This window comes from Microtus ochrogaster, chromosome 18 (assembly GCF_000317375.1).
Source record: "Microtus ochrogaster isolate Prairie Vole_2 chromosome 18, MicOch1.0, whole genome shotgun sequence".
In the NCBI taxonomy this organism is placed as follows: domain Eukaryota; kingdom Metazoa; phylum Chordata; class Mammalia; order Rodentia; family Cricetidae; genus Microtus; species Microtus ochrogaster.
Genome location: NC_022020.1, coordinates 24,241,972 through 24,254,807, shown reverse-complemented (window position 1 = coordinate 24,254,807; position 12,836 = coordinate 24,241,972). Strand labels below are relative to the sequence as shown.

General features: G+C 48.9%; 2 protein-coding genes across 2 annotated transcripts in view; one reads left to right on the top strand and one right to left on the bottom strand.

The window, feature by feature from the left end:
• Positions 1 to 3,348, bottom strand: part of Smim33 (small integral membrane protein 33) — a 9,374-nt gene extending 6,026 nt beyond the window's left edge. The window contains exon 1 of the mRNA XM_026783570.1: positions 3,307 to 3,348. Within this exon, the coding sequence (XP_026639371.1) occupies positions 3,307 to 3,348 (42 nt within the window). The remainder of the gene's footprint in view (positions 1 to 3,306) is intronic.
• A 4,419-nt stretch (positions 3,349 to 7,767) lies between these two features.
• Ecscr (endothelial cell surface expressed chemotaxis and apoptosis regulator) lies at positions 7,768 to 12,816 on the top strand. The gene is made up of 8 exons (XM_013349484.2): positions 7,768 to 7,882; positions 8,436 to 8,573; positions 8,922 to 9,002; positions 9,720 to 9,833; positions 10,203 to 10,301; positions 10,473 to 10,509; positions 12,200 to 12,296; positions 12,480 to 12,816. The coding sequence occupies exons 1-8, from the start codon at positions 7,768 to 7,770 to the stop codon at positions 12,486 to 12,488; spliced, it is 690 nt and encodes a 229-aa protein (XP_013204938.2). The 3' UTR covers positions 12,489 to 12,816.
• Positions 12,817 to 12,836: the final 20 nt, after the last annotated feature.

The following is a 12,836-nucleotide window of genomic DNA, read 5'->3' as shown; positions in this document are numbered from 1 at the left end:
GAGACCAGCCTGGTCTACAGAGCTAGTTCCAGGACAGGCTCCAAGGCCACAGAGAAACCCTGTCTCGAAAAAACCAAAAAAGAAAAAATACACCTTTAATATGTATGTATGTATGTATCTTCCAACCTGGCTATATTCTGCTAAGCCATTGATTGAAAGCAGCTTCTTTATTCATTAACCAATAAAAGCAACACATATACACATAATAAAATCACCACCCTTCCTGGCCTAGTTTTTCTTTTCTTTTCTTTTCTTTTTTTTTTTCGAGACAGGGTTTCTCTGTAGCTTTTGGTTCCTGTCCTGAAACTAGCTCTTGTAGACCAGGCTGGCCTCGAACTCACAGAGATCTGCCTGCCTCTGCCTCCCGAGGATTAAAGGCATGCGCCACCACCGCCTGGCTCCTGGCCTAGGTTTTCCAAGGTAATTTTTGGTACCAACTAGCTACTCATAATAAGCCATTCCTCATCTTGCCCCTGGGTGCAAACTGGCCTTAATTCACGTGGAGATCAGTAGACTCCCGAAGACCCCCTCACCTAGTGACTTGAAGCAGTAAGTATCAATAGCTTTTTGATTTCTCGCTTCTTATCCAAGCTGCCCACACCCTGTCACCTCCACTGAGTCTGGGATATTGACCTGACCCTCAAATTCCTGAAGCCTCTTGGTGGCAGGGATGAAATCTACTGATCATTTCCCCACGCAATCTAAGGTTCTGATGATCTTCTTCACTCCCACCTCCACATACCTTGGTCCTTTTGTATCTTAGAAAGATGGAGTCTGGACTTTGCCCAAGTCAAGACTTTCACTTGTGAAGAAGAGAGTGGACTTTCTGGCCCCAGGCTTCTCCATCACTTGCCCGTATCCACACTCACCATTACAGCTGCCCTTCTCCCTTTGGCGTCTAAGCCTTAATTAATCATTCGGTATTCGGTCTCAGTAGCTGGGGCATCAGCCTTTCCTGGAATGTGTTCTTCTGCTCCTGAGGCCAGAGAAACCTTTTTTCTCCTTAAATTCTATACAAGTGTGTTTCTTACCTGTTACTAACATTTGCTTTTATCGTGTATGTCTGTGTATGTGATGTGTGTGAACTTGCATGCGTGTGCATGTTCATGTGTGTAAGTGTGGGCATGCTTGTGAGCCAGCATGTACGTGGAGGCAGAGGACAATTCGGGTGTCACTTCCACCCCTGCCTCTGTTTGCTGCTGCATGTGCCGGGCTCTCTGGCCTGAAGCTTCCCAGGGGCTCTTTCCCACTCACCCAGGAGCATTGGGACTGAAGAACCACAGCCACACACCCAGCTTTATACCGGTTCTGGGGATTCAAACCCAGGTCCCCACTGAGCTATCTCCAAGTCTCCCTGTTTCTCACATTGTTGAATTTCATCTGAGACAGGAAGTTTGAGGCCATCCTGGGCTATAGAGTAAAAGTCTGTCTCAAAACAAAGTAAATAAACAAAACCACAAATGTATATAAAGTAACAATAATATTTAGAGAAGAAGAGGCCATGAATGGGAAGGAGCAGGGGGACACAGGAGGAGCTGGAAGGGAGAGAAGGCATGGAAATGATGCAAATTCAGTACTCGTGCATGAAATTCTCAAAAAAAATTTTTTTTTAAATAAAGCAACAACAACAAAACCCAGGGTTTTGAGAGATGGCTCAGCAGTTGGAAGTTCTTGATGCTCTTTCAAAGGATCCCTCTTCAGTTCAATCCATCTCAGTAGCCACATGCCAGCTCAGCATCTGTAGCTCGAGTTCCAGAAGGTCTGACGCCCCCTTCTGGCCTGAGAGTGCATTCCATGCACATGGTATACAGACTATACACACAGACAAAATGCTCATACACATTGAAAACACAAATAACTACACCTTTAAAAGAAAAAAAGTAACAAACAAAACAAAAAGCAGGGTTTTGAGAAAGACTCATCAGTTGAGAGCACTTGCCGCCTTGCCAGAGGGCCCGAGCTTGGTTTCCATCACTCACACAGGTGGCTCCGTGAAAAGCGACCCCTTTTCCTGGCCTCCATGGACACCCATATACCCATATACATGTGGCAAACGCACAGACACACAAACACACCAACAAAAATAAAATCTTTAATTTGAATTTAATTTTATGTGCTGGGTATTCACCTGCACATACGTCCGTGTAGCATGTGTGTGCCTGTGCTTGGCTAGAAGAGGGCCTCTTTCCACTGTGCCATCTTCCCAGTCCCTACAAAGCACTTGGGAGACAGAGGCAAAGGCAGGTGACCCTCTCCTCTGTGAGTTTGAGGCCAACCTGATTTTACATAGTGAGTTCTAGGATAGCCAGAGCTGTTATACAGAGAAACCCTGTCTTGAAAAGCCAAAAATTAAAGAAAAAGAAACAAAGAAAGAGAAAAAACAAATCTCTCTCAAACAAGGGCCAGTGGAAGTATGTTCAGTGGAAGAATGCTTGCCTCTCTTGTACATGGCCCTGAAATCCCAACATCATGAAATAAATACACACATAAATAAGAAAGCCAGGTATTGTGACCCACACAAGAGAAGTGGAGGTGGGAGGGTTAGGAAGTCATGGGTGGTATGACCTCCAAAGTGAGTTACAGACAAGTCTGAGTTATACCAGATGCTACCTAAAAATCAATCAATCAATCAATCAATCAATCAATAAATTAAGAGGCAGGGAATGATGTTGTATGCCTTTAATCCCAGCACTCGGGAGGCAGAGGCTGGAGGATCTGAGTTTGAGGCCAGCCTGGTCTACAGAGTGAGTTCCAGAACAGTCATGGCTACACAGAGATAAACCCTGTCTAGAATAAATACTTACATAAATGGAAGTATTGTATGTCTGATGTCTCTGTTCTTCATTTCTTTCTCCTACTCTTAAGTGTTTTAGATTTAATTCAATGAGTACGTGCTGGGACCTCGCTGTATGGTGAGCTTGTGTAGAATACAGCTGGCCTTCAGTCTTCAGGAGACAGCGAGAGCCTGAGGCATGCTATGGAGGGTAAGGACAGGGTATTGCCCAAGCACAGGGACACCTAACCCCAGTGGACTGGGGAGAGGAGGGAAATACCTGGCATGTGATCCTCATGATGTGTGTGTAGTGAGTGTGTGTGGTGGGGTGTGTGTGTATGTATGTGTGCATGTGTATGGTGTGTGTGTGTGTGGTGTGTGTGTGTGTGTGTGTGGTGTGTGTGCGTGTGCGTGTGCACGCACACCAGTGCAAGTGTCTGTACAAAGGCAAAAAGCCAGCCTCAGCTATTGTCCCTCCGGAGCCATCCACTTTGTTTTCTGAGACAGGGTTTTTCATAGGAACCTGGACTCACCAATTGGGCTGGAGGGCCAGTGAGCCCCAAGGATTCTCCCATGTCTGCCTCTCCAGTGTTGGGAGAGGCCAACCACCTTGTCTGGCTGGAATTTAGGTTCTCATGCTTGCAAGGCTAGTTCTTTCCCCACTGAGCTCTTTGCCCAGTCCGCCTCTTGTTTTTCTATTAGGAATAAGGAGATTGCTTGTAAGGCCTCCCTAAGGGATGCTGTAAGTCCCATCTGGACTAGGAGCCTTGAGTGGGGAGAGGAATGTGGAGAATTCTTAGTCTATAGAGCATGGGCAGCTGGTGGGTTGAGCTTAGGGCTGGGTCCTTGGAGAGGAGAGTGTGTCTGAAACAGTAGGCTTGGGGGAAACCGCAGGTGCAGCAGGGAGGGACCGGAGGGATCGCCCAGAGAGGAAGGTAGCATTGGGGGCAGACTGGCACCACTGACCACTGCACACAGAACCCAGGGAGCCCAAAGAGGCCTCTCACAGCCTCTGCTGCTCAGGCTCACATCCTCATCTGGGATGTGCGCTCTACTGGGGCCCCTGGAGCCAGTCCCAATCTGTTTCCTTCTATTCTTTGACAGGAAGCTCCTGGAGGGCCAGCCCCGCCCCCCCACCTCAGCCCAGCACTCCCTCTCTCTTCTCCACTATGGACAGAGAAAGCACTGAGAAGCCCGCCAGCTACGCGCCCAGCTGATATGGGGACTAACAGAGCTGTGAGGCTGGGTTCAGCAATCCTTGGTTTACTCCTGCTCCAAGGTAAGAGGCGCTCGCCACTTTTCTCCAGCAAGTCTCCCCTCCCCCCATCCAGGGAAATTCCAGAACCTTTCCATAAAGGGGATCAGCGGGCCTGGAGGATGGGAGTCACCGCCCTGGTAAAACAGATGCTGTTAGGCTCAGTTATGGTGTTTTCTAGGGTTCCCCATAGAGTCTGGCCCCGGAAAGGTGGGAAATGGCTGTCTTGATGCATGACAGAACCTGGACATTTCTTCCTGAGGGTACACAGGCAGAAGAAGCCTGTGGCTGCCCTGCAAAGACTCCTGACTGATCCGGTCACCACTGTCACTCTTCTGAAGGTTCTAGGCCTATGGTCTGCACCTTGGACTTAAAGGTCACCTTCTCTTTTATTCTTTCCTGTGAAGAATTACAACCCGTGAATTTGAAATGCTGACTTTAATCTCAAGTCACAGCAAGAGGGCTTCTGGTTAGACACAAAGAACTTTTTACCAACGAGGGGACACACAACACAGGGGCTGGGTGAGATGGCCTCCCGCAAGGTGCCTGAAATAAAACCTCCCTGATGTGGCTGGCAGTCATGAGTGGGGCCTTGGGGCAGGATCCTCTGATTAGGGAGTCATTGCTGGGAACCCTGAGAAGTTCAGGACATTCTGACTCACAGGACAGCACTTCCCTTTGTCACACAGTCCCCAACCCCAGCCCACTGCTACAAGCAGTGGAAAGATGGCCAGCCTGCTTAGGTGAAAGGGTCTGTGTTCCAGAAAACGCTGCCTCCTGCCAAAAAGTGAGACATTTCTTTAGAAGTCCATGGGCTGGGGGCAATGCTAACGCCCCTCCCTGCCCACAGGATAGAGTCAGAGGCTAATCTTGGGGACCTGAGGGATCCCAAAGGCCTGAACTCCCCCAGCCACGTTAATTCCTAACTTGCCCAAGCTCTCCATCCAGGAGCTCACAGCACGTGTCTGCTTCATTTTGGCGACTGAAGAACTGTGTGGAACAGACTCAAGCCGACAGGGGTCTTGACTGTGGAGAGAGTCAGCTAGTCTCTAGATTTGGAAAAATCAAGAGAAAGGGGCAAATTTTAAAATGTCTAGCACTGATTGAACAAGGGCTGTCAGAATCTGTATGTTTTATATGTATTTTCTCCCTTAACCCAACTGTTTATGAGGTGCTCTGTCTGTCTCTCTGTCTCTCTCTGTCTCTCTCTTCCCCCGTGTGTGGTGTGATCCTGAGGTCCAGTTAATTTAGGGCTTACACAGAATTACACCTCTAGCCTCTCACACTTCAGAGAATTCAGGTCCATCTCAGACAGTGAGAGAAGCCAAAACCCACCACTTTTTTGTTTTTCTTTGCTCTGCTGGGGATTGATCTGAGGGTCTCACACAGGCTAGGTAAGTGCTCTATCACTGAGTTACAGCCCGTGGTTTTCAACACTAAACTACTGTTTAGGAGTAGGGCCATGGGCGGGATTAGACTGGAAGGAAATGAAGCAGGTAGGATTAGGAAGTGGAGGTCAGGAAAGTGAGAAACTCCTGTGGTCATGGTGCTGTGTCTGTTGCCCCTTGGTTAAAGGCGCTGCCCTTACAGAAACACACACTCCTTAAGCCTCCTCTGCCGGCAGAATAGTCTTCTGAGGAGTGGGATAGGAGGCAGCAGTACAGACCTTTAAGTTTTGATGCCTGTGCCTTGGGAACGCCTCAAAAACAGGTAGATCATTTTCTAAATAGGTTCAGAAAGACAGGTGCCCTCTGACTTCCACGGAGCTAAGGGGATTCATAAGACGTGCTTGAACGGGAAGCAGTTGTGTTCAGAGACTTTGGATGTCCAGGTTCATCCCTTGTTAGGAAGAATTCTCTTTAGCCTGGGGTTCCTGTTTTACTTCCTTCTGGAACCTCTACCCACAAAGGAACAGGGGATGTGGGAGATCTTGACCTGGGGAAGCTTTGGCTTGGAAGCAGTTCCACACTATCCAAGTGACAGCTGTGTGGAGGAAGGTAGTGGTTTAAGAAAAACAAACAGACCAGCAGGCCACCATCACCTGGGGTGGGCCCCAGCTGCCTCAGTTCATCCGGGGCCTGGGTCAGCCCACAGCCTCAGTCCAGCCTGTGCGGAGGGAGCGGCTCCAGATGGGTGGTTCCATTTCCCCGTGTTGTTTTCCTTTCACATTGTTCATAGGTTTCAAGAATGATTTCATTGTGGAAAGTGAGCAAACATGAGCTGACCTTCCAGCATCCCCACACACACACATAAACGCATACACACGTCTACGCAGAGGCCCACAGACACACATGTGCACAAACAGAATGGCTAACAAGGGCTCCACTACAGTTGCTGCTGGTAACCACCTCCTCCCCAAGTTTGGCCCAGAACAACCATTTCTTAACTTGTCTCTCTGCCTGTGAGAGTGAACTTCTTTCAGCGCTTCCTCCCCTCCTGGACGTACCTCAGAAGTTGTTTCCTGTGCAGGCCTCTACCTCCGGTGGGGGAGGAGAGAGACAGAGAGAGAGAGAGAGAGAGAGAGAGAGAGACAGACAGACAGACAGACAGACAGACAGACAGAGAGACAGAGACAGAGAGAAACCCAAAATAAATCCTAAGCCCCAACCCATTTCATTCACCTTCCCCTCCCCTCCCCTTGGAGAGGGTCGAAAAAATGACAGTCTTCCCAGGGGTAAATAAATGAACCAGTAGTGGCGTAGGCCCAGAGACCTGGAATTCTGGGTATTTGTCCAGACATGTCGCTAGTTTAAATGACCACCCCCTAGCCTTGTGTCAGGTTGGTGGGATACCTATAGAGAATTGAAGACACAGTAAAAGACTCTAGGACCCTGAACCACAAGGTGGCCAAGTGTGCTCCCCTTCTACCATGGGGGTTTTAGACAGCCAGAAGACCCAGTTTCCCTCGTGAGCTCTGCTTGGCAGAGTTACTAAGGTAGTCTACATATTTGGTTTGATTTTTTTTGAGACAGGCAGATCAGGCTGGCCTTGAACTCGCAGCCATCTGCCTACCTCTGCGTCCGAAGTGCTGAGAGCAAAGGCGTGCGCCACCATGCCCAGTCTGTGTATTTTGCTTCTCTCACAGGCTACAGCTCTCAGTCCACGACGACTCAGACCTTCCCAGGTAAGGCTCACGGTCTACTCCAGCATTTGTGCCGAAGGATTTAGAAAGGTATTAGAGGGAGTGCTGGACTGTTTTTCTTTTCTTTTTGGTTTTTCAAGACAGGGTTGATTATGTAGCACTGCCTGCCCTGGAACTCTGTCTGTACACCAGGTCAACCTCAAACTCAGAGAGTGGCCTGCCTCTGCCCCCAGGTGCTGGGACTGAAGACCGTGTGTACCACTACCTCTTGGTCTCTGTTTCTCACTGAATACAAGTGATGTGAGCTTGAGCCAGAGGTCTCTGGGGTTCACTTCATCGGCCTAGTCTAACATGGCTTGCAGAGGGAAGAGATGAATAGTCAGAGGTAGAGGAAGGGAGGAAAAGAGACAAAAAAACCAAAGCAAAACCTAGCTTCAGAGAGGGAGAGAAGGGCACAGAATGGTTGGAGAACAGCATAGCAGACCCCTCAAATGATGTGTTTCAGGGCTCTTCAGGAGTCTGAGCCCCTAGCCAGTTTCTCTCAGCTCAGGTGAGTGAGTGAGTGTGGCTGCTGAGAAGGCCAGCTCTACCCATCCATGCCACCCCCAGCCATTTAGACCTCCTTGGAGCTTGGGGGTTCTCAGATGGGCAAAGGGTATGACATCACCAGACCTGCCCCACTTCCTCTCCCCATCTCCTTCTGTTCTTGCAGGAGACGAACCTTCCTCAGGGCCTGGCAGTTCAAGGCTTCTGCTTAGCACCACTTCCCCAGGTACTCCGCTGCCAGGACTACAAATGGTGCCCAGAGAGGGCCAGGAAGAACTTGGCCATGTCAGCTCTGCAGGAGAATGTAGACTTGTGGCAGAAGGGACAGGGCCTTACACTGGTGATTCCAAAATAGGGAAGCAGAAGCAGGTGTCACAGGACCCGTGCAAACATCACCCACATCCGACATCAGCTCTGGAGGACCCTCCCCACAGGCAGTGGCCTCAAGATCTGAACCTGTGAAGGAGTGAGATGAGCAAATGGAGGTTGTGGGGTGGAAGGTGGGGAAGATGGGTTCCAAGGCAAGCAAGCTGCAAAGACCAAGGTTCAGGGGTGAGCCAGAGAACGTCTCCTTCAGGAACAGAAAGCAGGGATGCGAAGGAGGGCAGGACTGGAGCACTGGTATAGTGCTTGCCTTGTGTAAAAGAAGTCCTAGCTTTATAACCATAAACACACACACAAGAAACAGAAAGAAAGGAGGATATGTTGGACCAAGGAACCCTCCCTGTGTATATTCTGGCTGATGCTTTGAGGTGGTCATGTGTGCTCCCAATCCACAGAAATTCTACAGAAGGCCTCGCAAGTCTCCTTGGTATCCAGTCAGCCTGTAACGCCCAGGCCAAGCACCACGGATAGTCACACCCTTTCCTTGCCTGGCCTGACATCACTACAGCCACAGAAGCACACACTGGGACTTGGTGAGTACCCAGGGCAGGCGGGCAGGAGGTGGTGGACCTTAGATATGTCTGGATGTGTTCCTTCCTCCTTTAGTCAGATGGCCTAAGTGCTAGATGGAGGGTCTAGAAGCGACACCAGTGGTGCCCTGGTTTGGAAAATCATAAGAGAGCATTGGAGAGAAATAGAAAAAGGAAGTTGGGCCTGCTCATTGTCAAGGTTAAACAATCCTGAATTTGGGACAGAGAAAACAATGGACAGGAGAGGGTAATGGGAAGGGGATTCCCAAATGCAGAGCTGGGAAAGGGCTAGACCCTTCTCAGGGCATGCTGGGAGGGATGGGAACCCTCCAACTTGGCCATTTGTTTCAGGTGCAGGCACAGAAACCCCAGAAGGCAGCGGCGGCGGCGGCGGCGGCAACAGCAGCAGCACTGTCAACAGCACAAGAAGAGGTATGTCCAGTGTGTTCCCAGCAAAGAGGAATGGTCAGGCATGTCTATGACCATTTCTTTTCGATCATTTTTTGATCCTTGGACATTTTCCACTCCCAAGCTTATTCAGGAGGTGAGTAGAGATAAGGAAATAGGATGGCAAGTAGGTCTGAAGTATGTGACTTGTGCAAGGGAAGAGGAATGTGACATTGGCTGTCTCCTTCATCACATAGGTCCCAGGGTTTGAACTCAGACCATCAGTATTGGTGGCAAGCACTTTTACCTGTTGAGCTATTTAGTCAACCCAATATCATTTTAAGAGGACCAGAAACCTGTGCACTCTCTCTAGCACCCTAATTCTTTGGGTCAGTGCCTTCTCTCCTCCCATCTTCAACTGTTGGCAGAACAGAGATGGCTCTACATTGCCCAGTATGTTTTTCCTGTTCCTGCAGCATAAATCCTTTCTTCTGGGCACTAAGTGATGGTGGGAACATCTTGAACCTTCTGGAATCCTCTGAAACCAGTAGTGTAACCAACCGGCAGAGCTATTTATGCAGGGACATGAGATCTCTAACCTCTGTCTTTGTCTTCAGGTGGTCTAGTCAGAGGCAGGGAGGAAGTCTTTTCTAAGGGCTGTTAGCCCTCTGCAGGCTCTTACCTCAGGGATCAGGAGAGATCTCTCTTTGCCAGCTCCTGCCAGTTCCCTTCACTGATGCACGGACACACACTCTGTTTCAGAAATGTCTCTGAATGCTACTCCCAGTTCAGTAACCACAAGCCAGCAGACAAGGGAAGATGTGAGCATCCAGCCCAGCCCCACACCACAGCCAATGATAACTGTGATGGCCTTTGGTGAGATGGCAGGGAGGATGGGGCATGAGAGGGTGGGTACTCTGCCTCAGGACTGACTTAGACTCTGGATGGGAACGCGAGTTCAAATCTCATCCATTCATTCTGGGGTGGACTTGATGGTGAGCAAGTCTCTCATGGAAAGAAGTCTTCTCTGGCTTTCTGACCATCTCTTCTTGGCTAGGGGTACCAGCTAATACAGAAGCAGAATTCACTTCACTCTGAGTGAATATATATATATATCATGAGCACACACACATGCACGCCTGTGCGCGCACACACACAAACACACACCTTACCAGGGAGGGAATTCTAGACACATCTTTATTGCCACACCTCTTCCCCTGTGCTCCCCATCTCTTCCCTGCTCAGGTGTTATCAGCTTCATTGTCATCCTGGTGGTTGTGGGGATAACCTTAGCCAGTGTGGTCAGTCTAAGGTTTATGTGTCGGAAGAACAAGGAGTCTGAAGGTAATTGTCTTGGCTTGCCGGGCTCCCTTGACCCCTGTGCCTAGGGAGCTGGACAAGGGGCTCAGGCTGACAGCATATGAGATGGGAAGGGGTGCTTGGGTGGCTTTGAGAGGAAGTCTGGGATCTGAACTATAGTGTGTGACCCTAATTTCTGTCCTTGGGATTTTACAGATCCACAGAAACCAGGCAGTTCGGGGCTTTCGGAAAGGTAAGATGTTAGAAGTCTATGAGAGGAATCTTCTATCTAGCACACATACTTCTGCCTCCTTGACACATGCCACACCCGCTCACACCACTTGCAGACATATGCCCCACAGTCCTGCTGGCTTCACTGAAACTGGGCCAGGCTGGCAGGCTCAGGTGAGCAAAGATAAGGGAGGCTCTTTAGCACCAGAGCTCAGCTTCTGGTGTCTCTTCATGAAAAGTGCAGGAGCGCAGATTCTAGCCTAAGATACATCCTCTCTAAGCCCAGGAAACATTTTGAAAACCTACTCTGAAGCAGGGTGTGGTGGCTCACACCTTTAATCCCAGCACTTGGCAGGCAAAGACAGGCAGATCTCTGAGTTCGTGGCCAGCCTGGTCTACAGAGCAAGTTTCCAGGACAGACAGGGCTACATAGAGAAACCCTCATTTTGGAAAACGAAACAAAAACAAACCAACTATACACGATACAAAATGGCATAAAACTTGTGATATTGTCTCAAATCTTTACAGTAATTCTTTTTGTTTGTTTTTGAGACAGGGTCTCACTACGTAGCTCTAGCTGTCCTGGAACTCAATGAGTAGACCAAGCTGGCCTTGACCTCACAGAGGTTCACCTGCCTCTGGCTTTTATAGCAATTCTTTAAGGGACATTTGACTTTTTTTTTTTTTTTTTTTGATTTTCGAGACAGGGTTTCTCCATAGCTTTTTGGTTCCTGTCCTGGAACTAGCTTTTCTAGACCAGGCTGGCCTCGAACTCACAGAGATCCGCCTGCCTCTGCCTCCTGGGATTAAAGGTGTGCGCCACCACTGCCCGGCTTGACTTTGTTTTACACATTAAAATGTTGTCAGTGCCAGAGACACAGTTCAGGAATTAAGAGTATGTACGTCTCTTTCAAAGGTTCTAGTTTGGGTTCCCAGCACCTACATCGGGTCACTCTAGCTCCAGGGACTCCACTGCTTCTGTCCTCCAAGGACACCCGCACTCCTGGACACCCTCCCCCTCCCAACACACACATACACATAAGGTTTAAAAATTTTAAACTTTTTAAAAATTGGGGCTGAAGATGTCGCTCAGAGAATGCTTGTCTAGTATACAGAAAGCCCTGGGTTCCAGCTCAGTTACTGTGTAGTTCAGACCTGGTGGCAGATAGCTGGAAATCCAGCACTTTGGGAAGTAGGAGGCAGGAAGATTGGAAATTCAAGGTCATCAGTGAAAACGGTTGTAGTTTGAGGCCAGCCTGGGCCACGTGAGACCAATCTAAAAAACAAACAGACAAATACCGCCAAAATAAAATGAGCAAACAAACAGAAACCAGGTTGTAACTTTGTCAACCTCAAACAACTAGTAGATGGTAAAGACTGTCTTGCTTAGAAGAGAGAGAGCCTCACAGGGCCTGGGTTGGCCTTGATCTCACTATGTAGCTGAGGATGGCATTGGGCCCCTCATCTCCCTACCTCTTACCTGCCAAGTGCTGGGTTTCTAGTTATGCCACCAACCCAACTCGAGAAAGAACAAAAACATACTAGCTTTAAGTACAAGTCTCCTGGCTTTCAGAGTATATTCTCATTTTATCATGACCTGTCCCTAAATATATTTGTCTGAAACGAAGATGGAAGGTACGGTGCCCCCAAGTCCCCTTTACCCCTTTGCTCTGTCCCCTTCTCTTGGTGAACTGGACTCCGTCCTATCTCAGCTGTTCCACAGCCAATGGAGAGAAAGACAGCATCACCCTCATCTCCATGAAGAATATCAACATGAATAACAGCAAAGGCTGCAGTGCAGCGGAAAAGGTACATTCTTAAATAAATTTTCTCTCCTTCCCCAAATTCACCCATTTCCTCCCCTCCCACCCCCAACACTATTTTCAGGCTCTGGTTCCTTAGAAAGGCTAACACCATGATCAAAGTCTCTTCCCCTGCTTCCCTACCTTGCCCCTCCCAAGTTCATTATTCCTCATCATGACTGTTTTTCAGATTCTCTGAAAGTGACCTGGAGTTCCTATGGGTCACAATGTGATGCAGCTGCCCAGTGACCACGAGGAAGAAGAGTTGAGATGAGATTGCTGGAGGCACGAGTCGGCATATAAGTTATTTTGTTTCCTGTCTGCCCCAGCTCTAAAGGACATTGCATTCCTCTAGGAGAGGAAACAGCCGCACCATGTGAGAGACTCCATCCCAGTGCAAGCCATTCTAGCATTTGGCCTGCTCTTCCTCCTCCTCAGAGACTAAGGAACGAGGAGTCAATAGAGCAAGAGTCAAGGAAGGAATGAGGTAGACTGATCGATTCTGCTCACATTAAAGTTGTTTTTCTGGCCCGGAATCCAATTTCTT